At 34.8% G+C, this 22040-nt stretch overlaps 3 protein-coding genes across 8 annotated transcripts; all 3 read left to right on the forward strand.

Annotated features, from left to right (window-relative positions):
• The first annotated feature begins 3715 nt into the window (after window positions 1-3715).
• Window positions 3716-5660, forward strand: LOC121246470 (BTB/POZ and MATH domain-containing protein 4-like). The gene is made up of 2 exons (XM_041144648.1): window positions 3716-4335; window positions 5609-5660. Coding segments are annotated over exons 1-2 (393 nt in total). The 5' UTR covers window positions 3716-3943; the 3' UTR covers window positions 5610-5660.
• Window positions 5656-7087, forward strand: LOC121246479 (BTB/POZ and MATH domain-containing protein 3-like; the record flags this gene model as incomplete). Its single annotated transcript, XM_041144659.1, has 3 exons — window positions 5656-5727; window positions 5932-6208; window positions 6661-7087. Coding segments are annotated over 3 exons (567 nt in total), but the record flags the coding sequence as incomplete, so codon positions are not given.
• Window positions 7088-12390: 5303 nt separating this feature from the next.
• Window positions 12391-19821, forward strand: LOC121246402 (ultraviolet-B receptor UVR8-like). 6 transcript variants are annotated; one of them, XM_041144550.1, is made up of 11 exons: window positions 12392-12775; window positions 13507-13580; window positions 13831-13915; window positions 14247-14375; window positions 14472-14705; window positions 14892-15131; window positions 15753-15796; window positions 16932-17114; window positions 18145-18235; window positions 19097-19140; window positions 19318-19821. In XM_041144550.1, exons 1-11 carry the CDS (start codon window positions 12556-12558, stop codon window positions 19438-19440), a joined length of 1467 nt encoding a protein of 488 aa, XP_041000484.1. In that variant the 5' UTR covers window positions 12392-12555; the 3' UTR covers window positions 19441-19821. The 6 variants fall into 6 exon arrangements, with proteins under 6 accessions (XP_041000485.1, XP_041000484.1, XP_041000481.1 ...); XM_041144547.1 differs by having other exon boundaries at window positions 12393-12775; window positions 14469-14705; window positions 14886-15131; XM_041144548.1 differs by having other exon boundaries at window positions 12393-12775; window positions 14886-15131.
• Window positions 19822-22040: the final 2219 nt, after the last annotated feature.

The raw sequence follows: 22040 nt of genomic DNA on the forward strand, positions 1-22040 counted from the left end.
CCCCCCCCCCCCCCCCCCCCCAAAAAAAAAAAAAAAAAAAAAAAAAGGAAAAAAGAAAACAATAGCTTTTCGGTATATTTGGATTTTTATTGGAACGTAAATGGTCAGCCCCTGCAACTACCTAGAAGCGGGGAAAAAAACTTTACTCAAGTTAAGGCTCCGTTTGTTTGAAGTGCTAAGGTTGTCTGGGAGTCGAAAGGATTCTGATTCTACTGAAGCATCAAGGTTCAAGCTTGCAAAATCATGCTTTGAGCATCAAATAATGGTCAAACTAATTGAGGTTTGCAGGAAAAATGAACGTGTATCAGCTTTGGCAGCGTTAGAGCTAAGACTCAAATCAGGTTTAGTGTTGTATTCCAATTAGGAAGATTATGGTTACGTTTGGATGCTGAGGTATTTTTAGATGATCTGTAAATAGTAATGAAATAGTATTGAATATTTTGCGAATAGAACTATAATAGAAAAAATTGAATTGAACCAAGTGTTAGGACTAGAGAATACTGTAACAGTTGTACACAATGATCAATACAATTAACATATACAAATGAAAGAAATAAGGGTTACACGTATCTTGTAAATCTGGGTAAATAATATAACAAGTGATCTAGCTTAAAAAACTTGGATGTACCACAACATTGACAACATGGTGTTTTACACGAGCCAAAATTTAGCATGAACTGTATGAATTACCCACCCAGATGTTGTTCCCAGCATCTGCGGCTACCGCAAGGTTAGTCTCACATAACACAAGCAATCTGCGTGTACCAGATGTCAATAATCAAATTATTGCATAGAAAATCAACTCTCTATCCATCCATGTTTGTCATTCACTGGGTGATCATCTTGATTTCAATGCTATGAAGACCCTCGTGTAAGAGAAAATATGGCCTGCTTGCCTATGTTCCTTCAGGGCGATCAGCAGGAGGCAAACAACAATGATTCATGATTTCCACAACTTCAAACACGCAACAGGCGTTTTTCAGCAGTCAAGACCCTATAACTCGCATAGGGACCCTCGGATATATCTCGCAATATGACATGCCGGCCCATGGCCTTTGCAATCTCTTGAAGTTTCATCCATGATGGCAAGAGTGTCGCGGATATATACATACACTTCCGCCGGGTCTCAGTATGCTATCCATCTCAAGCATGATTGAAGAAATGTTTCATCTGACACAAAATTAAAACCAACAACTTACCCCAAGAGCTCCCAGCCCACACCAAGAACAAAATCCATCATAACACCCAAAGACTAATAAAAGTTTATTGACCCACATTATCCCACATAATTAATTCTAAGATAATCATATCCTCATACTTTCTTTCTTATCCAGTATTTTTTTTCTTTTAATTTGAATTAAAAATCTCAAAACATGACCTTTTTGTATAATCTAAAAGAAAATAAACTTAATCAATTAACGTAATCATGTAATTTAATTAAAAATAAATTACATTTTATAAAACTTGACATTCTTTTACTTTTTGAGTCAATTTCTATAAATTGAATTTATTTTTAATTAATTTAGTGGTTGATGTATAGAATTTCTCTTTTATTCATTATTCAAGTTAGATGTTGCAATTTAAGAAGATAAATAAAAATAAATAATATGTGAAAAATTATATATTTAAATTTAAAAATTTGCTATTGACAACGTCAATATTTGAAGAGCCAACACGATGTGTACTTTAAAATAATGAAATTCTTCAAATCCTCACGAAATGGCCCGTGAATAATTATACTTGAATCGCAACACTTCAACCTTTGGAGTTGGGATTTAGGCGCGCACTCGAGAGAGTATAACAATTCAATTCTCCCACTAATAACATTAGCCTGAATTACAATTGGTGGGCGGTGTATCAATTAGACACTTTCGAAAGACTATCGGTACAGATAAAAAAAATCGTTCGGTCCATACATATATATTTAAATATTTTATATATAATTATTTTATATAGTAATTGATAAGTTGTACAAGTTAATTATGTAATTTTCATCTAATAGATCACTATTGACTATATCTACAATGAAATTATTTAATATTCATAATTATATATAAAATGTTAAGGATATCACTTAGTTTTAATTTTAATTATTTAAATTTGTAATTAATTTTTTGTATTAATTTTTCTATAAAAGAAAAAAGGAAAAAGAGGAAAAAAGTGCTCCTGCATCAAATAGAATGGAATGTACCGACCAAACTGATAGCTAATAGTCTAGTTCGACAAAAATGACTGACCAAAATTTTCGATCCATTACTCCTCCTGATCTGATTACACCTTAGCCCCCAATTGTTATAATCACTCTACTTTGTTAAGAGGTAGTAGAAGTGCAATGATCTAGTCTAAGAGCTCGTATAAGGTTGCGTTAGAAATACTAAAAAGTGTTTAAATAGTCTTAAAATTCTTTTAATACAAAAATTAGGTTATTTTAATATTACATATTAAAGTATTTTTTAACCGTTAAAAAGTATGTTTGAAAAAAATCATTATTTTGATTTTTTTTCTCAAACATGTCTTTATGGATAATGCATAATGTAGTTTCAATTTAAAAAGACTGTCAATAAGCGAAAATACTTATATAACTTTAAGATAATTACAATATTCAAACTTTCGAGTATATGGTCATAATTTTTAAAAATTCAAATGATCATCATTACTACTTTAAAAAATATTTTTTTAATTTGTTTTCAAGTAAATGTAACATGTTTGAAAGTACTTTAACTTTATAGTTACTAAACGTAAATAACTTTTCAATAGTAGAACTTATTACGTAAACTATAAACTATATTTTCCACCGTAATCTTAAAGATGCACTAAACCTACATAAACAACTTAAGTTTGGCTCAATCAAGTTTGAAGGAAGAAGAAAGTAGACCTTGTAGAGAAGCAGATAGAATAAATAATCTATAGAGTTAGGATCCGTTTGATTCATCAACTGAGTTCAATACAGTTCATTTTTAAGCATCTTCTACCATCTAAACATAAACTTGAGCTGTATTGTAAATAAGTTTAGTGGCTCTGTACTGTACATTGATGTAACCGGTTTTGACTTGCGGCAGAGATTCTGCAGTGGCATCATAATGCCTTTAAATCGAAGGTTGGAAAAAAAAAGTCATATTTTGTCCATTTTGCCCTTACTTGACTTGAGGTGGATGGCTGCAAGTGCAGCTTGGAGAAATATTTTTGCATTTTATAGGATTTGACGCCGATAGTTTATTTTTGATATGTCAGATGAACAGTTGAATTTAATGATGAGATTTATTTATTTTTTAACTTTTTATAAATATATTTAAATTCATTTTAATATATAAACACATTTAAACTCATCTTAAATAAACTCTATAAAACTCCTTCAACTATTTCAATTTATTACTATTTATAAAAAAATCAACTTAGTTCAATACTTAAATTCAACCTTAACTGATCAGCTTGGTTAAAACTCACCGGGTATTCCATGTGAGTTGGTTGACTTCGATTGGACCAGATCGACCCAAAGAGGGATGCGTGAACGAAGACACCACCGGAGGTCGAGTAGTTAACCCAAACACCCTCTGCACGAGTGGAATGCTTGATGGCTAGTCAGTCAAGTAGTAGAAGAGACGGGCAATGCATAATTATACCATAAGAGTTAAATAGAACTACTTTTGTATCTCCCCAATGAAGATATATACAAGAGTCGTCCCAAAAATAGAAAAAATAAAAAAGAAAAGCAAGCTTGTATTTATAGACCATCTAGACTACAACGGGCCCGTTTAACATAAAATCGCTACACGACCTTTCTCTTCTCATTCTGCCTTCACATATTTTCACTCTTATCCGGCTAAACCTTAATTCTCATAGGTGGTGCAATTGTTCGTTTCCAGCATTGGATTTTGCTACCTATAATTCTTTCAATTCAAGTAGTTTTGAAATCGCCTCAATATATGTTGCGAATTGCGCGGTGATGGCTTCCGCGGCGAATTTCAAGCCCGGCGATGACACGAGCTCGTGCTCCATATTTTTAAGCGAGACGGTGAACGGGTCTCACCGATTCACCGTACAGGGTTACTCTTTGGCCAAAGGGATGGGTGTGGGGAAGTACATAATGAGCGACACGTTCACGGTGGGTGGGTACCAATGGGCGATTTACTTCTACCCCGACGGTAAAAATCCAGAGGATAACTCTATGTACGTGTCGGTTTTCATTGCGCTGGTGAGCGACGGCGTGGACGTGAGGGCGTTGTTCGAGCTGTCGATGCTGGACCAGAGCGGAAACGGAAACAACAAGGTGCACAACCACTTCCTACGTGCTCTGGAGAGCGGGCCTTACACGCTTAAATACAGAGGTAGCATGTGGTAATGGATTAATTTGATTTGGTGTTGTTATTATTTACATTGTTAATTTTGGTGCGTTGCAAGTTGGGAACAGGCCTTTAGAGGAAGGGATCTACCGTTGTAAAACAATCAGGGTTGAGTTCTGGGACAAATTGATTTCAATCAGAGGGCTTTATGATAGTTCAGGAGACTGGTGGATGTTTGTGAGTTTAAGACTGAGTGTGTGAGAGAGTAATAAACCTTTGCTTCTGAGGTGGATTATGGTATGAGAATTGGAATTTTGGTGGGGGGAGAAGTGTGATTCTATATTTTCTGCCACAATTGTGATGAGTTTATGTGTTTAAATTGCATCTGTTTTTTGTATTCCAAATAAGTCTGTTCTACGATAGAAGAAACACTCATTCAAGCAATTACGCTACTGATATTCCTATTTGGAATTAAAATGAACCCAGGATATTATCAATTGGAGAGACTAGCCACTTCTCCGAACTTTCTTTTGGTCTTGAGATAATAAAAAAATGTTAGTTTGCTCAGTTGATGAAAAAATGAATGGGAGATCCAAGAAGGAAAGAGATGTGGAAAACATAGAAAAAAATCCTATATTGAAGAAGAGGAAGAGGCATGGACATCAGTTGATGGAATTGCTAAAGTTGGGAAGCCTTGAACATTTATTTCATTTCAGTAGTCTTGAACAAAAATAGAGAGTTGTATTGAAATTTCAGGGAGATTGAAATTGGAAAGCCAAGTCATGAAAATAGGATGCATTGAAAAAATGGATGACGCATACTCAGAACTCCTCGGTTTTAGTTGTTTTACACATGATATGGCGTTTAAAAGTTAGTAGCTCCCATTGTAACAACAATTAATATTTTTTTTGGGTATAGTAAATCAGTAATTGTGCATATGAGAAATGCTTAGTCTACAAATAAATCTCACAAAAAGAGACTTACAAATTGATGTGACTTGATGTGGTACATTAAATTATAAAGTTCATTTTATTGTAAATTAGATATGAATCATGATACCTCACATCGAGTCACATCAATTTGTAAGTTTATTTTTGTAAGGTTCATTTGTAGATGTAGCACTTCTTATTCCAAATAGTAAACCAATACTTTATGCCTGGGTTACCATAACTAATTTGATGTCTATGCATGAATTAATATTATTTGCACATATTGCCCATAACTTCGGATGTTCCAGCTGTGTTTTTTTCTTTATTGTGGGGAGGAGGGGGGCAGCGTTGTGAAACTTTTACGTTTTTCCTCATACTGTTGTTACACTTGCATTTCAGAGGATACAAACGATTTTTTAGAAGAAATCTTTTAGAAGCTTCTGATTTTTTTTGGACTTGTTGGGAATCCTAACATAGATAAACTAGTCATAAAGGACATTGATGCCTTCATCTTCAAGGTAAGGCTTCTTGATCACATTGCTTCCTCTTATCACAATGCTATACCCATCTTTAAAACTTTTCCCAAAAGTTTAGAAACTTTCAAGAAAATCTTTTGAGAAAGCGGCGGGAACTGTTAAAGAAATGTTACAATTGAAGAACTTTTTGAGAAATGTTTTTATTGGGGTTTGAAAAAGTGGTGGGCCTACTATCTGTTTTTTCAGGCTATGCTTCTCTTTATCTACACAGACAAACTTCCCAATGTAGACAAAGTTGAGAGCACGACAACTATTTGCTCGTCCACTATCATGGTGCAGCATCTATGGGCTGCTGCTGACCTATATAATCTGGATCGACTGAAATTATTATGTGAATCAGAACTGTGTAAAGCAATTAATATCGACACAGTGGCGACAATACTTGCCCTAGCCGAGCAACACCACTGTCCACAGCTTAAGGCCATCTGTTTAAAGTTCACTGCCAATCCAGAAAACTTGGGAGGTGCGTATTATCCGTAGGAATGCTGTGCAAACTCTCAGGTTATGTCAATTTCAAGTATGGTTCTGCTTGATGCTTCTTCATGCATAGCTAACATGTCGAATATTTTCAAAATCATTTATGAAGGTTTGTTTTTACAATGTTTTTTTCCCCTCAAAAAGTCAGTATGGAAGAAGTTTGGATGATACTTTTGTAAAATTTATTTGGATGAAGAGAATGTTTCTTATTTAATTGCATGATTTGATGTTATCTTGAGGACACGGTAACCGTGGACATCCTTTTCCTGTTTGGTCCGTCAAAATTTATAATTACACTAAACATTATGGTCGCCAAAACACACATGTCATATTCTTTTGTGAAGAGAAATATCTTAGTTTTGTTACTTTTGTACATAACCATTGTCTTTGTGTTGTATGTTGAAGTCTTGAAATACTAATATCCTTCATTGTTTGCAGCGGTAATGAAGTCTGGAGCATTCAGGCACTTGGAGGAGAGCTGCCCGACGTTGTTGTCAGAGCTGCTGGCAACATTTGCATCGATAGACGAGAATTCAAATTCTCTATCGAATCGGAAGAGGAGTAGCAGCAACACGTTCGGGATGGATCTAGCAGTAGATGGGGCTGAAGCAGAATCGGCTAATCCTAATGGCCGGTGCCAAAGGAGGCGATTGTAGTTTATAGTTACATGTATGTGCCTTTAGAACCATTAAGCCTGAAGGTTCTCCCATAAAGAGAATCCTAGTTATGCATAACGTTCCAGTCATTCATAGTGTTCCTTTTAGTTAGTCAGCCCCTATACAAAGTTCATGCGTTCTTTCCAAAAGGTGAAATTTATCTCTAGCCTGCACTTTATCGAGTAAATTAGATTGGGTGCCTTTGAACATTTCCCGCAAATCGTACGGCTTCGTCGTGTTATTTTCTGTTAAGCAAAGCAATCCTCCTTCCGTTATTCTCAATATAACAGAACGGCCATGGCTCCCCCACTGGTTACTTGGCGTGGATCCAAACCTTTCAGGTTCAATCTAAGGTCTTCATCCGTCGTTGGCACCGCTTTGAAAAGGTTCTCTTGTGCCTCTCAGTTAATGCTCGTGCAATCCCCCTCTACCCCCAAGATTTACTTGGCGATGATCTATCATTAGAAAATGATAAATGAACAATTGTTTTGTACAAATTTTTTTTTTGTAACTTTATTTTAGATGATGGTTATCTTTACAAAATATCCTCTTGTTTTTACAGAACTTTCTAATTCATTTCATCTTACTTAATCATTATAATTTTTAAAATTATAACATAAAATAAAATAAACAATATAATTTTTTCAAATTTTAAAATAAAAATAATATTAAAAATATATATTTTAATAATATTTTATTTAACTTTCAATTTTTATCTTAATTTGATTTATTTTGTCTGATCTTATCTGTAAAAACAATTGAGGGCGTTTGATGATGATGGCAAAACAAAAAAATGAAATATAATCCAACTTTGTCAATACTAATTACTTGTGTAAAGCATATGGTTTTAGCTCATCACGCAACACGAAGTCCAATGACCCTAAAAAGCCATGTAGGCGAGTTTTTGTTCAAGGGCAGTTCAAAAGGGCATCCGCAATTTTAAACTCATAACGAATATGGTAGGAAAATTGTCGTAGGCGAGACTCCTAGCATAGCTCATCTCCCTTTTTCCTAAACGACAGGTAGCTTTCCTAGCCACCACCGCTCCGGTCATGGTGCCACCACCATCAAAACCAAGACTTGCTTGATATTACTCTCACCATTAATAGGATGAGAAATATTTAGTTAGGAAAGAAAACTTACTTGGTATTACTTAATTAATAATTAGATATTAATAAAAAAAATTAGCCCTCATTTATAAGTTGTTTTTTTTTAAATTAGATATTAATAAAAAAAATTAGCCTCCATTAAAAAAAAAAAAAAAACTTATAAATGAGTTGAAGCTAAACACTCTTGTAAGGGGATTTTCCCCCCATTAAACCTAGCAAGCCAGTGAATAAAAACTAATGAAATCAAGAACAAAGGCTCAGCCCAAGACTAATAGTCTTCAACCTGGTCCATGGGAAAGGTTCTCTGAGCGCAACCTGGAGGAGGAAGGGTGCTGCAGGGGATGAAACTCGTTAATCTAAAGGCCCCTCGAGTAGTGTCCAACTCTCAAGTGCCTGCTCGCATAGTATGAGTAATGTGCAGGGAACCTTGATCTTCTGACAGGAAATACATCAACGAACTACTAAGGATATTGTTTGGGAGAAGGAAATCAGATAATTACGTCGCATTAATGGCACCACTACCCGAACTACATACCATATTAATGATGCCATAACAAAGTTACATCGCATTAAAGGACACCGACACAGGGAACAGTAGGAAGAACGCGAACTCCATGGGAGTAGACACGATTTGTCCTCCCAGACTTACAGTATAAATAACATATCCCATGTACAAGAATATCTTTCTGATACCTAGACTGCTTTACTTTTTTATAAACTTTTAAGAATACTTACTAACTTTGGCATATGAGATTCTCCTGCCCCAAGGCTGATCTCTCTTAGTTGCACTCTTTTTTGTCTTTTGCAAGCCCGTTTCGAAAGATCTAAATTATCGTAGGCTGGCCCAAAAGCGTGCGAAACACGACGTTAACAGCTTTCTTGAAAATAAGGACGATCACATTTTGTTAAGAGAAGTATTGCAACTATAAAAAGATTCAACAAAACTAAACCCACAAATTGACGTTACTTCAAATGATATATTATATTTACTTTACAATTTAATTTACTATATTAAATCACCTCAATTTATAAATTTACTTTTCTAAATTCTATTTATTGCAACATTTCTCTTTGTTAGTTTAACAAGTGGAATGCGAGAGCCAAGCCCAAGGCGCAAGGCTCCCCTTACCATGGATTACCCGAGGGCTACCTGATCATCAATCATCCATACTCACTCTGGGATCACAAACACAACCGGACATTTGATTTTACACTCATCTAAGATCAACCTCTCAATTATAGGGCCCATTCCGTACAATCATTACACCCTATTTTCTAACCACACGATCGATCGGCCGGATACCAAAACAAGTCACCCGTCTTCGAATGCATGATTGCGGACCTGAAACAGTTTGCATACATTATTTAATGGGGCCCCAACTCTGCGCATTTGAGAGAACATTTCCAGCGATATACATTGAGCACAAATTTATCTTATACACCTTGCGATGTTCCAAAACACATCATCATCATCAAGCACTCAAATTATAGGGCCCCTCTCGTACCGTACGTACGGTCATCCACCACCCTAACCAAACAAAAAAACAAAGCAATCAACTAAAATGATTTCGGAGAGGCCCATTTTAGACGCTCAGAAAATAAAATACAGTAATAAAGAGTGGTAGAAATAATAAATCTATCATTATCAACGGGGGTGATGTCCACCTTAAATGCGAGCAAAGTCCCAAGACTTGATCATCATCATGGGACTGTTCACACACAATCATTGTGCCTGACTTCCTAACGGCAGGATTGCTGAATATGATGGGTCCCGTTTTGATAATTGGGGCACCTGTTATGTGGTGCATGAGGCCCAAACGTAGTTGCTTCGTGCGCTCTGCAAGAAATTGGCCGAATGAGTGGCATCACGGATTCGAACCCGATACACCACCTAAAACTATTAGTGGCTTCCAATTTTTTACCACTTTATCCAAATCACCTTTTTTAAATTGTGATGCTTGTCGATTGTTCTTTTGGGCTGGACTGTGGGCCAGTTTTCGCAATGAACCGGCTGAAGTCCAATCGAAGGCCGAGCCAGTATAGTTAATTTTGACGAATCACGACTCACGAGATAAGGGCCTTTTCAATCTTGCATTAAAAAGACATTGACATTTTACAGACTAGACTATTAAAATGGTACGCCCTTGTTATATTCTCGAAAGATATTTGATAAATTTACACAATAAAATGGAGGTAGTTCTCTCAACTTATTTTGGAAGAAAATCAATCTTTATAAGAAGAGTATTTTTTAAATTGAGTCTCCATAATCCAACTCTTGATCATGAATCGTGAAGCTGGAATTTCATGTCATTTATTATTATTATTATTATTATTTTGTTTTGCCTTTTCCCCGTAAACTTGGGTTGATAATTAGATTACTTGATAAAAAACAGGCTAAGCTTCTCCAATCATTACAAGAAAATTATTTATTTATAATTAATTATTTTTTATAAAAATAATTATTTCTTATTAAAATAAATCCGTTTTCATCATAAATAATTCATTACAAATATTTAATTTTCTTATAATGAATATATATACTTAAACCCATAAAGTCACACGTCTTAATCCTATTTTTTAAAAAAAAAAATACACTCGTCTTAATCCTAACTCAGAGAAGTTGAGACGATCTGTCCAATAATGCAGTTGTGAAATCACCAAAAATATGCCATGTAGTTTTCAGCCGTCCAATATATCTGGAAAATAATTATTTAGGTGCTGAAAATCCTATTGCATTTATTTGATTGAGACTTATCAATATCTAGTAAAATTTGGTGCAGCTCTTATATTCCATTTATTTTAGAGGAGTATTATGTATTACTTACTATTCATTTACACATCTTATCTATATTTTTTATTTCATAAGGTATATGGATATTTTTTATAAAATATGAGGTGTGTAATAATAAATAATGATTGATGATAATACTTTTTCTTTATTCTAACAGAAGATAGATATTCAGAAGGCTGCAGAGACAGGTCTCACGTACATACACTTTTTATTTTTTTATTGCCACTTGATGTTTAACGAAAGAGAAGAAATTGTTCTATTGCCGAAGAATCAAATTCAATTTAGAGCTAGCAACTACTTCACGAAATGTATTATCAGAACTGAGCGATTTGAAAATCTGTATATACAAAAAGCTGTTTTTTCTTTTTCAAGTCTTAGGAATCTGTTGACAGATTCAACATGTATCAAGAATGAGAAATGAGGTTGCATATCGACTTGCAGGCAATGCTCGGAAGGTTGAAGATATTGAGATGTAGTGGAAAGATGTTTCAATGTGTTGCACAGGTTGAGCTCGACAAAACTTATATATAATCTGTTATGATGTTAATGATTATTTCTACAATATATATATATATATAAACTAACTCGGACATTAATCTAATGTTGTAAATGTTCCACGAACTTTCTAATTTTGTATAGAGCGTTGGAAGTTGGAACGCGAGTCAATTACTGTCTCTAGTCTTATTTATTTATTGACATTGTCTTTTTGGCCAAAAAAAGTACGTACTCAAGTGATTGAGAATGCATGAATGGCTCATGCGAATTAGCCAAAGTAATTAAGTAAAATGAGTCTGCACGTACGTCTTGTCTCTTGTCCTAATATTTTGTGAACTCGGAAGAAAATATGACTTTTCCCCCCTCGATATTTTAGATAGTGCCATCCATGGGTTTGAAAGACCGTCACAGCCAGCATTCTTAACACACACATGTCGCAGACGTGCAAGCTCCTGAATGAAGGAAGAGAGACACGTTTGTCATTTTTATCGAATGAAGTTATGCGAACGAGAACAGACATATTAGAGACGAATAATTGGTTTCACAAGGCACGTGCAGGTCACCCAATCCTACAAAACTGCCAATTTTTTATTTAGAAATATTATTTGTCAAGAAGAATAATGCTACGTATAATCAAATACCATGTAATATGAAATTTTTAAAAAATATGAAATTTATTATTAAAAATTTAATTTTTTTTACATAAATTTTATACTTATTCACTTTTTTAAAATGAAAGTACAATACTCACATACTTCTCTACGATTATAAATATTATTTTACCTAAATAAAAATTGATAAAAAAAACCTTGGACGACACTTCAGAATACAGAAACCTTCACATCCTCCACCTTACACTTGTCAACGTCAATGATTGGGGTTCTAGTCCAAGGCCGACACGTGGCAAGGAATGAGGCCGGACACGACATCCACCCGCGCGTGGCCTCTAGAGTTCGGGGTGGGACTGTGGCCACCCTCCAGAAACTTCTGGCTACCAATGTCGGAGCCATCTACCGGTCAGAGTATTGCCAAGTGTTCATAAACCCACGTGAGCATCCTACGTGGCATCCCCATGTCCCTGAAAATGATACGCCCCCTTTTAAGGGACCAGCCACCAAGCGAGCCGAAATGCTAGGGCACCTTGTACAGAGTCCTTCCCAAGTCTACCAATGACCAAGCTCAGACCTCTCTCTCTCCCCAAACTGAAACCTCAAGATAATTTAGCCTTCAAAAGCATTGTTTTCGTATCTTTTTCTTTCGATTAATTTCCTGGTTAAAGGCAATGAATGGGGAGGGTAAAGGGGACGACGAGGCTGTGAAAATGGAAGAGGCGATTAGGGGGAAATTAGTGTACATGTGGGGTTACCTTCCGGGAGCTTTGCCACAAAGGTTGCCGCTGACATCTCCGGTGGCAGTTAGAGTTCCGGCGACCATCAACTTTGCAGGGGACTCCTGGAAGGATGTTTGTGGAGGGGGTTGTGGATTTGCCATGGCCATATCTGGTATGCTCTTCAGTCTGTCACTATTTGATTTTCGTTTTTTAATTTATTTTTGAAGATTCTGGTTCTCTTTTGGACACTGGCTTTGGGAATGTCGGTTGGTTGGGTATAGCAGCAATGGTGGTTGATTGGTGCATTTTATTCTGTTTGGTTGCCGAGAAAATGTGGCAAAAGGAAGGAAAAAGAGAACGTGAAGCGCATGCGATCTACTTCGTTTTGGTTTTGGGACATTGAAATATGACGTTTTTTTCCTTCCTAGTTCCTCCACCACCTTATTTTCTCTCAAATATAAAGTCTTTCCTCTTTAAAACAATTGTGGCCTCGTACTTGATTCCAAGCGGAGTGATTTGTATTTTTTTCTTTTTTGTGGTTTTTCTTTTTCTTTTTTTTTTCTTTTTCTTTCTTTTTTTAATGAAAAAAGCATCTCTTTTGAATATTAAACCGTGAAAATGTCCGTCCTACTGGATGTGATCTTTCCCTCTCTATTAGCTTTGAAGCACCATTTTTGGGCACTTTGAAATTCTTTTTGCTAGAATTGCCCTCAGACATGAATTTGCAATATCTGGGCTTTTCAATACTTATTTTGAAATAATTTTCAAGTACAGAGTGATCTATTTGTCCTCCTAGTAGTTGAGTCTTTAATTGCTGTTCTCATAAAATTTCTAGCTTCTTTAAAACCCAAGTTATATTTGTTATATTTAGTTGCACTTTCCTGACCCTTCTTTCTCAATCAGAGTCCGGAAAGCTCATTACATGGGGTTCAACAGATGATCTAGGACAAAGCTATGTGACATCCGGGAAGCACGGGGTACTGCAATTGCTCTTAACTCTCTAATTTACAATTTTTTAACGAGTCCCCCTACTCGTAAAAACTTGGCAACACCCGCATAATGCAATTTACATGACATGCATTGATATGCTTGTCAGGTCATCCATCAAAAGATATTGGCTTGATTTCTGCCATGTCAGCGGTGTTACAAGTAGAATTTTTCTTTTTTAACTAATCATTATTTCTTTGTTTGTTTGCTGAACTAACGGAAATTTTAATAACTGAGAAGGAAACTCCGGAGCCTTTCCCTCTTCCAACTGAGGCTTTGATAGTGAAAGCTGCAGCAGGTTGGGCACATTGTGTTGCAGTAACAGGTAATTCTGATTTCTTAAATGCATTTCTGCTTGTCATCTCCAGGCTGTCAAAAGCATCCTAGCAATTGATAACTAATTATCTGATATGTAAATTCTTAAAAGAAACCAAAGTTTGCAAACGAAGTTGACAAAAATGTACAGGAGAAATTAAAAGACGCCAAAGTTTGCAAACGAAGTTCACAAAAAGTATAGGAGAGACAACCAACGTATTCAAGCTATTGGTAACTGATTGATATGTAGAAGCAAATCATTCAACTATGTCGTGTAGTTCTCTGTGTAATCTACGCTGCATGGAGCCATTTAAAGAGTTTGTGTTATTGTTTAAATACAGAGAGTGGAGAAGTCTATACATGGGGATGGAAGGAGTGTGTTCCCTCTGGAAAGGTCTTCGTAGACCCAACTTTGGTGGCTAGCTTCGAAAAGGATGTTTTCGAGAGGCAGTGTTCATTGACAGACCAAGGTACTATCAGTTTGGCATCCTTATCATGGGACTTGAAAATGGAGATAGCATTCTATTCCTTGTCTCTGACTACTCAAAGTGGTTCTCTGACAGTAGGCCCTCTCTCTCAAGGCTCACGAACAACCGGTGGAACGCTATTAGGTACTGATGCTAGAGGAGGTGGAGAAGAAAGTACTAAACGAAGAAGACTATCTTCAGCAAAGCAAGCAGCTGAAAGTTCATCATCGGGTGATGAAACACTCTCGGCATCGCCATGCCTTGTAACGCTGAGCCCTGGAGTAAGGATAGCCACGGTTGCTGCCGGGGGGCGCCATACTTTAGCATTATCTGGTAATTTAACTCTGTTCTCAATAGCTTTTGCCTCATAGCCTCAGTTTTGATGCGTATTTTTTTTCTATTTTGTTTTTGTTTTAGTACTTTGGTTATCATACCTAGGTTGGTATGCGGTATGAAATTTGAAGTGAAAGATCAATCATTTAAAGCAAGACATATGATACTGATTTCCCGTAGTTTCAGATACAGGACAGGTGTGGGGTTGGGGCTATGGAGGTGAAGGGCAGCTTGGTTTGGGTTCACGGATACGTATGGTGTCCTCTCCTCATCCTGTACCTTGCATAGAGTCCTCTCCTTGTGGAAAAGATAGATCCATATTACTCTCTAGAGGGAGCATGAGTTCTGAAGGACAGGGTTTTAGAGTTCCGGGAAGTTATGTGAAGGGCATTGCCTGTGGAGGGCGACATAGTGCAGTAATCACAGGTGCGGCTATGAAGTAGTTGTACCATTAAGTATAATGTCATGAGCTTTTGTGTTTGATCAATTCTGGTATTATTAGTTTGGAGTTTGAACTCATCTGATTACCTGTTCATATTAGCATATGTAGAGGTTTCTGTATTCTGAACTCTAGAAAGAGACTGTTTTTCATGAGTGAATTCAGTTTAAGATTGATTGAAAGATTATAATAGCATACAATTCTGAAAGAATTTGTAGAGATATTGTGTTAATATTAAAAAATGATAAGAGAACTTTCAAATTTGCAGGAGAGAATCGAAATATTTGAAAATTTTGCATGATTTTAATTAATATATGTTAGCGTATAAAAAGTGAATGAAGATCTCCCAAATCTGTCTGTCATGACTATACACGAGTTATGAGTGGGAGTTGGACTAAAATGTACAGTAGGTTGGCAATTAAATTTTATATATTTTGAAATCTACAGTAGGTTGCAATTGAGTTTCATATATTAGTATGCTTCATCTAATATGTTATTCTACCTATATGTTCTGGTTGCTGCAATGCAAATTAGTTTTTGTTTGCCCATTGAAAATGGTTAACTTGTAATGTACTGACATTTTCCATATGTCATTACTTGTATTACAGATGCCGGAGCTCTACTTGCATTTGGTTGGGGAATGTATGGACAGGTGAGTTCTTTTGGGACATGTGAGTTCTTTTTGTTGAATGCTTTTGTGCCTTGTGCTCTCTCCTGTTGAAATTGTTAGTGTGGCACTTTATTTTCTTTTTCAGCAAAATATGTTGATTCCTGGTTTAATAATAATTTATCAGCATCTACTTATCAAAAATAATTTATCAGCATCTATGCTTTACTTTTTCTCAGGTAGTTTGTCTGAATATGTCTCTTAGGTTTATTGTTGTCTTCAATGAAGCAATTTGCTGTGCTGTATGATGTTTGCAATTCAAAATGTTACATAGTTCTAGCTAACGTTATATTTATGTTAAGAGGATCCGTCATGTCACTTATGAGAACATAGATTAATAAATAAATAGTTATTGGGATTCAATGTCATAAATTCCTAGCATTATGATCTAGTGTGAGCTCTTTGAAGCTTACTGCTAACGTATGTAAGTGCAACAAGTTCATTGAAGATTTCTTTTAGCATCACTTTAGTCAGAGATTGCCGTCTCTTCTTAGTTGCCATTACTAAGTGGTATTCCGGCAACCTTATTCCCTCGGTTGTTAGTTGATATAAAGTACAAACCACTGTATTGAATTCCCATCTACTGCTTTGGCTGATATGGGGTATTATTAATTTAATGTTTCTACAAAATGATTAGGCACACTTCTATTAGGATAAGTGAAATCCTATATCTTGAGTGAAAATTCATATGCACAGGCCAGCAGGATCCTATTTATCCAATTGTTCAATAGAGTCTAAAGCAAAGCAAAAGTTGGTTCGTGAAATAACTTCACTAACTTGAACATTGGCTGCTTGACTGTGAAAATCATTGTATTTATGCAAAACCACACAACATATATTCTCTTTTACTCCAGGTGGCATGTATAACATTTAATCATCATATTTCTCCCGGGAAAGTAGTTGAGTCCCATTTCTTGGCTGTTCTTCTGGATTTGCATGTAGGCAAAGTTGAACATGGTGGAGAAAAAGGCACTTTAGATTTTCAAGATGGTTCATTCTGGGGGATAATCTACTATATTTATGTTAATGTTCTCTTTTTTACTCTCTTTGTTGCTTTATGTTTTGACTAACCATGATAAAGGAGTAAAGCTGTTTGCTTTGTCATGTTTTTATGTCAAAGTGTGGGCAAGGGGGTACAGATGATGAGTTAAGCCCAACTTGCGTGTCTTCCTTACTTGGTGTCCGAATAGAGGGCGTTGCTGCAGGACTGTGGCACACAGTCTGTATATCTGCTGACGGTGATGTGTATGCATTTGGTGGGAATCAGTTTGGGCAGTTGGGAACTGGTGGTGATCAAGCCGAGGTATAATAATCTATTCTTTGGTTTTTGGATTCTCTAAGTTCCTTCGCTAAAATGGAGAGACGACTATATCCTCATCATATCACATGAATTTGGTTATTGTACCATCATAGGGGGGTCTAGATTCCTTGATTGAAAATTCTAGGAAAAAACCCAACTATGCTAGTTGTACCATGAAAGCTTAGATTCTTACCTTGATAATCTAGTCAATGGTGCAACTCGATCATACTAATTTGTATTCATATCTTATCCTTTTTCAGATTTTTTATAAGCTAACTCTTACCTTTGTCTGGTGAAGTTAGAATGTTGATGGCTTCAATAACATAAATTAGGAGCTAAGGATGTTATTTCTTCATATTTATTAAATGTCTAAATTTACCTTTTTCCATTAGATTAAAGATCTACAAAGGTATGCCCCATCTATGCAGGCGCAATAGAGACAAGAAAATCATGTAAATCAAGGCCATTAAAGTTAACAGCTATGGCCCAAGTACATAGAGTTCTAATAAATAAAGCTTTCGGTTCCTCCATTGATCTCTCATTGCCTTCGAACATCTGATCATTGTGCTCCTGCCACAAACACCACATGATGCATATAGGGACCATCTTCCACAGCTTTAATTTGTTGAATGCCTCTTAGATTTGTCCAGCTAGCCAGAACTGCCACCACTATCGTGGGCATAACCCAAGCCAACTTCAGTCTGCTGAACAGCTCATTCCATAACACTAGCTGTCTCACAATGTAGTAGGAGATGGTCCACAGACTGTTAATGATATAAATATTATCATATTACTAGTCCTTAGTACGAATTCTGACCTTAATCCCATGTCCACATTATATTTCACATATCAGACTGACTTACTAAAGGAGATTCTAGCCCAAATGTAAAAGAGTGTTTAGACGATTGGTCATTTAACAATATGTATTTCTTGGTTACCACCAAGTCAATGCTCTACTTTTTATGTTGTGAGAATTTATTGTCCTTGAATGGAATTTTTGCGATTAACTTTATTATTTGCACTTTTAAACCAGACCCTGCCGAGGCTATTGGATGCTCCAGGCCAGGAAAATATGCGTGCAAAAATTTTATCGTGTGGGGCACGTCACAGTGCCTTAATTACAGGTATGCCACCCCGGACTTCTGTAGGTCTCCATTATTCCTTTTGCTAGTGCTGACTAAGAACCACCCTCAGACCCATGAGATTCTATGTGTGCAATTTTGAACACTGCCTGACTTCAGCTTTGCACATTTGTACACCACCATTCCAAATTGGGGAAAAAGGGCAAAGGGAAAGAACTTATGGTGTGCTCGTTGGACACATATCAATACTGAATCCAGGTGTGGAGTCCAATGAAACTTCCACGAACCTATATGCCATGCTCTTGAGTTGTTCAGTGATAAACATTTGTTTCTACGTCATGTAGTTATTTGTCCAAGACTGTATTCACTTCATTTTTGTCAGCCACTAGACTGAGCATAATTTTTTTGGGGAATCTGAACTCAAGTTTGAATGGGCAAAGTCGTGTACAAGTTTATGGTAATCAATAGTCTCATTTTAGTAAATTTTAGCTAATTATAAATTTTGTTATTGAATAGACAGAATGCCGAACAAATACAACTCACTAGGCAACTGTTTTGAAAGATCTTTACTGGGAAAAGTTTTTCTTTTACTTGTTTTTTCTTTTCTTTTTTTTTTTTTTTTTTGGAGGGGGGGGGGGGGGGGGGGGGGGTTGATTTAAGCTTGTATTGCTGCTAACAAATTATACTAATTAAAAACTGAATTATATGTTGAAACGGTGAAAGATTAAGGTAGTACTTTGATTGGTATATTCCTTTTTTACCGTGTCATAGAATGAAGTTGCACTGCATATATGTAGTCTATTAGACTTAGATCGTGTGACAATTTTAATTTCATATGAATTGATGCTCAAAAGTTCATTTTTACTGATATATCTGTTGACTTGCTTTCTCTGTTTCATGAAGACGATAGGAAAGTTTTCTGCTGGGGATGGAACAAATATGGGCAGGTATAATGCTTGGACTTATCAATCATCAAGCTACCGTTAGCAGGGCACTGCATTGCATTAATATAATACCATATTTTTTGTATTTTGTATCATATGAAATGACAGAATCTAGCTTCACATTATTTGATTACCAGTCTAAAGTTTTACTAATCTAGACTCCATGTTTGCATGTAACAGCTTGGTTTGGGAGATGTGATCGACCGCAACATTCCTTCTCAAGTCATTATTGATGGCTGTATTCCTAAAAATGTTTCTTGCGGCTGGTGGCATACCCTTCTTCTCGCAGAATCTCCCACTTGAGTTCCTCATTTTCAGGAGGCCTTGGCAAAATTTTGCAGGTAGCAATTGTTTAGATTGTTAACTTATTGAGTAAAATATGAATATGTACATACAATAGCCTGTATACTTAATACATCTGTGCATGTACTCATTCTTTCATGGCTGATGTGTTCCATTCACAATCACTGGCCCTATCTTTAACACCGTTGCAAGAAGGAACCTTTGTTGGGTTTCCAGATCATGTATAGCATCGTGTCCGTCTCTTTTCATGTAATCATCATCTAGCCTTTCTAGTTATGTATAGGAGTGTCTCTGGATTTACTCAAAATCATTTGTGGATGATGGTTGGACTTGCCTCAAGTCTTTTCATTCATCAACTAATGAAATTGTAGTTCAGTAAAATCTATGGGTGTCCTCCTTTGTCAATGCTGGTCCTTTCGTGGTCCAACAACATTTCCTTCTTGCGCAAACTACTAGCCTAAACCAGGGCTGGAAACTCAATGGGCTTGGCCGCAGAAATCTGTGGGATCCAAATCATTGACTCGTTTGTTTTCGTAAATGAAAGTTGAAAGATGAATAAAATATTGTTAGAATATATATTTTAATATTACTTTTGTTTTAAAATTTGAAAATGTAGAATTGTTTATTTTATTTTGTATAAAAATTTAAGAAAATTGTAATGATTAAATGAGTTGAGAAGAGTTGTAAAAATGAGTGATTTGTTTATTTTCCATTTCGTTGTGAAGTGAACGAAATAGTGGTTTTTGAACTACCGCTCGTACAAGTTCATCCTTCGAACTCTTTACACCTGCAGATTTGAATATTTGTTAACGATTTTATTACGGAATATATTTTATATGATATAGAGAATAGAGATGAGAAAACTACTAAGATTTCGGAAAATAAATTAAAATAATATAAAAGTAAATAAAGAACTTATGATATGTTATGTTCAATTCTAAATCTCTTAACCCTAACTCACTAATTTCATATGGAGTAGAGTTGATGATGGATTCATTTGATAAAAATTAGTAGTTTTGAACGTTGGATTTTAAAGTGAGAAATGAAATTTGTCGTAGTAGAATATGCAATTTTTATATATATATATATTTTTTAAAAATTGAATAAATATATGATTGGCATAAAACATTTCCTTTCTAGCGCAAACTGCTCGGAAATCCAATGGGCTGGGCCGCGTAAATCGTTGGGACCCAATTACAGGAATATGTAACGTTGACAACAATTATTGTCGGTTAAAGAAGTCAACGAAATACAGTGGTTTTTTAATTGGGTAATCATTTTTTATTATTTAATTATTATTATTATTATTATTTTCTAAACAAGCTTGCACATTATAAATAAAAGGAATATTACAGGTATTTAGAGAGGGTCTTTCCTTTTGTTATTTGAATCTTGAGTAAAAATATCAGAACATGACATTCTTACATAATTTAAAAGAAAATAAATTTAATAAATCAATTAATCGTGTAATTTAATTAAAATTAAATTAAATTTTATAAAAAATGACTCAATGAGCAAAAGAATATCAATTTTTATAAAGTTGAATTTATTTTTAATTAAATTAAATGATTATATTAGTTGATTAAATTTATTTTCTTCTATATTATATAAGAAGGTCATATTATGAGATTTTTAATCTATATTCAAAAAATAAAAACAAAAATAAAATATTTAGATGGTAAAAAAGTAGTAAAAAGAAGTATAAGAGTATCATTACCTTTTTGAACTACTACTCCTACAAGTTTATCCTTCGAACTCTTTAAACTTGCATATTTGAATATTTGTTAACGATTTTATTATAGAATATATTTTATATGATATAGAGATTAGAAAACTACTAAGATTTTGGAAAATAATATAAAAGTGAATAAAGAAGAACTTATGATATGTTATGCTCAATTCTAAATTGATCCAATTATCAAAAGAATTAAATCTCTTAACCCTAACTTCACTAATTTCATAATGAGTATTGAGTTGATGATGGATTTATTTGATATAAATTAGTAGCTTTGAATGTTGGATTTTAAAGTGATAAATGATATTTATCAGCCATAAAATATGCAAGTTTCATACACGTTTTTGAAAAAAATGAGTAAATGTAATTCACATAAAAAATTATTTTTTTAATAGTGTTTGCATCTAAGATTGAGGATATGTTTGGATGTTAAGGTGATATCAGATAATCTGTAAATAATAATGAAAAAATAGTGAATAATAATGAAAATATAATGAATAATTTATAAATAATAGTAAATTATTTGTAAATAATAGTGAAGTTGGGTAGTGAGTGTTCTGGGAACATTCAATTACAATTTATTATTTTTTTAGATTTTTTTATTACTATTTAATATTTTTTTATTTTTTTTTACTATTATTTACAAAATATTTCAAATCATTTCACTATCCAAACATAATTTCTTTTAAAATAAAATCAACTTCTTTTAAAATAAAATCATATCAAATCAAACTTGTATCCAATACGAGTCAATAAATCATGATAACATGAATTGAAATCAAGCGATAGCGTGCCGCCCAGATGGGCGTTACAAATTTTAGTTTTTATTTTTTTTTCTTTACATTTTTTTTAACGTATTTAAACA

The sequence above is a fragment of the Juglans microcarpa x Juglans regia genome, chromosome 1S, assembly GCF_004785595.1.
Source record: "Juglans microcarpa x Juglans regia isolate MS1-56 chromosome 1S, Jm3101_v1.0, whole genome shotgun sequence".
NCBI classification, from domain to species: Eukaryota; Viridiplantae; Streptophyta; class Magnoliopsida; order Fagales; family Juglandaceae; genus Juglans; species Juglans microcarpa x Juglans regia.

Coding starts and splice junctions, on each gene's coding strand:
- LOC121246470 (XM_041144648.1), top strand. CDS start 3,944: ATGGCTTCCGCGGCGAATTTCAAGCCCGGCGATGACACGAGCTCGTGC.
- LOC121246402 (XM_041144547.1), top strand. CDS start 12,556: ATGAATGGGGAGGGTAAAGGGGACGACGAGGCTGTGAAAATGGAAGAG. Junction 14,376..14,468: donor GTGTTCATTGACAGACCAAG/GTACTATCAGTT, acceptor GTTCTCTGACAG/TAGGCCCTCTCTCTCAAGGC. Junction 18,236..19,096: donor TCACAGTGCCTTAATTACAG/GTATGCCACCCC, acceptor TGTTTCATGAAG/ACGATAGGAAAGTTTTCTGC.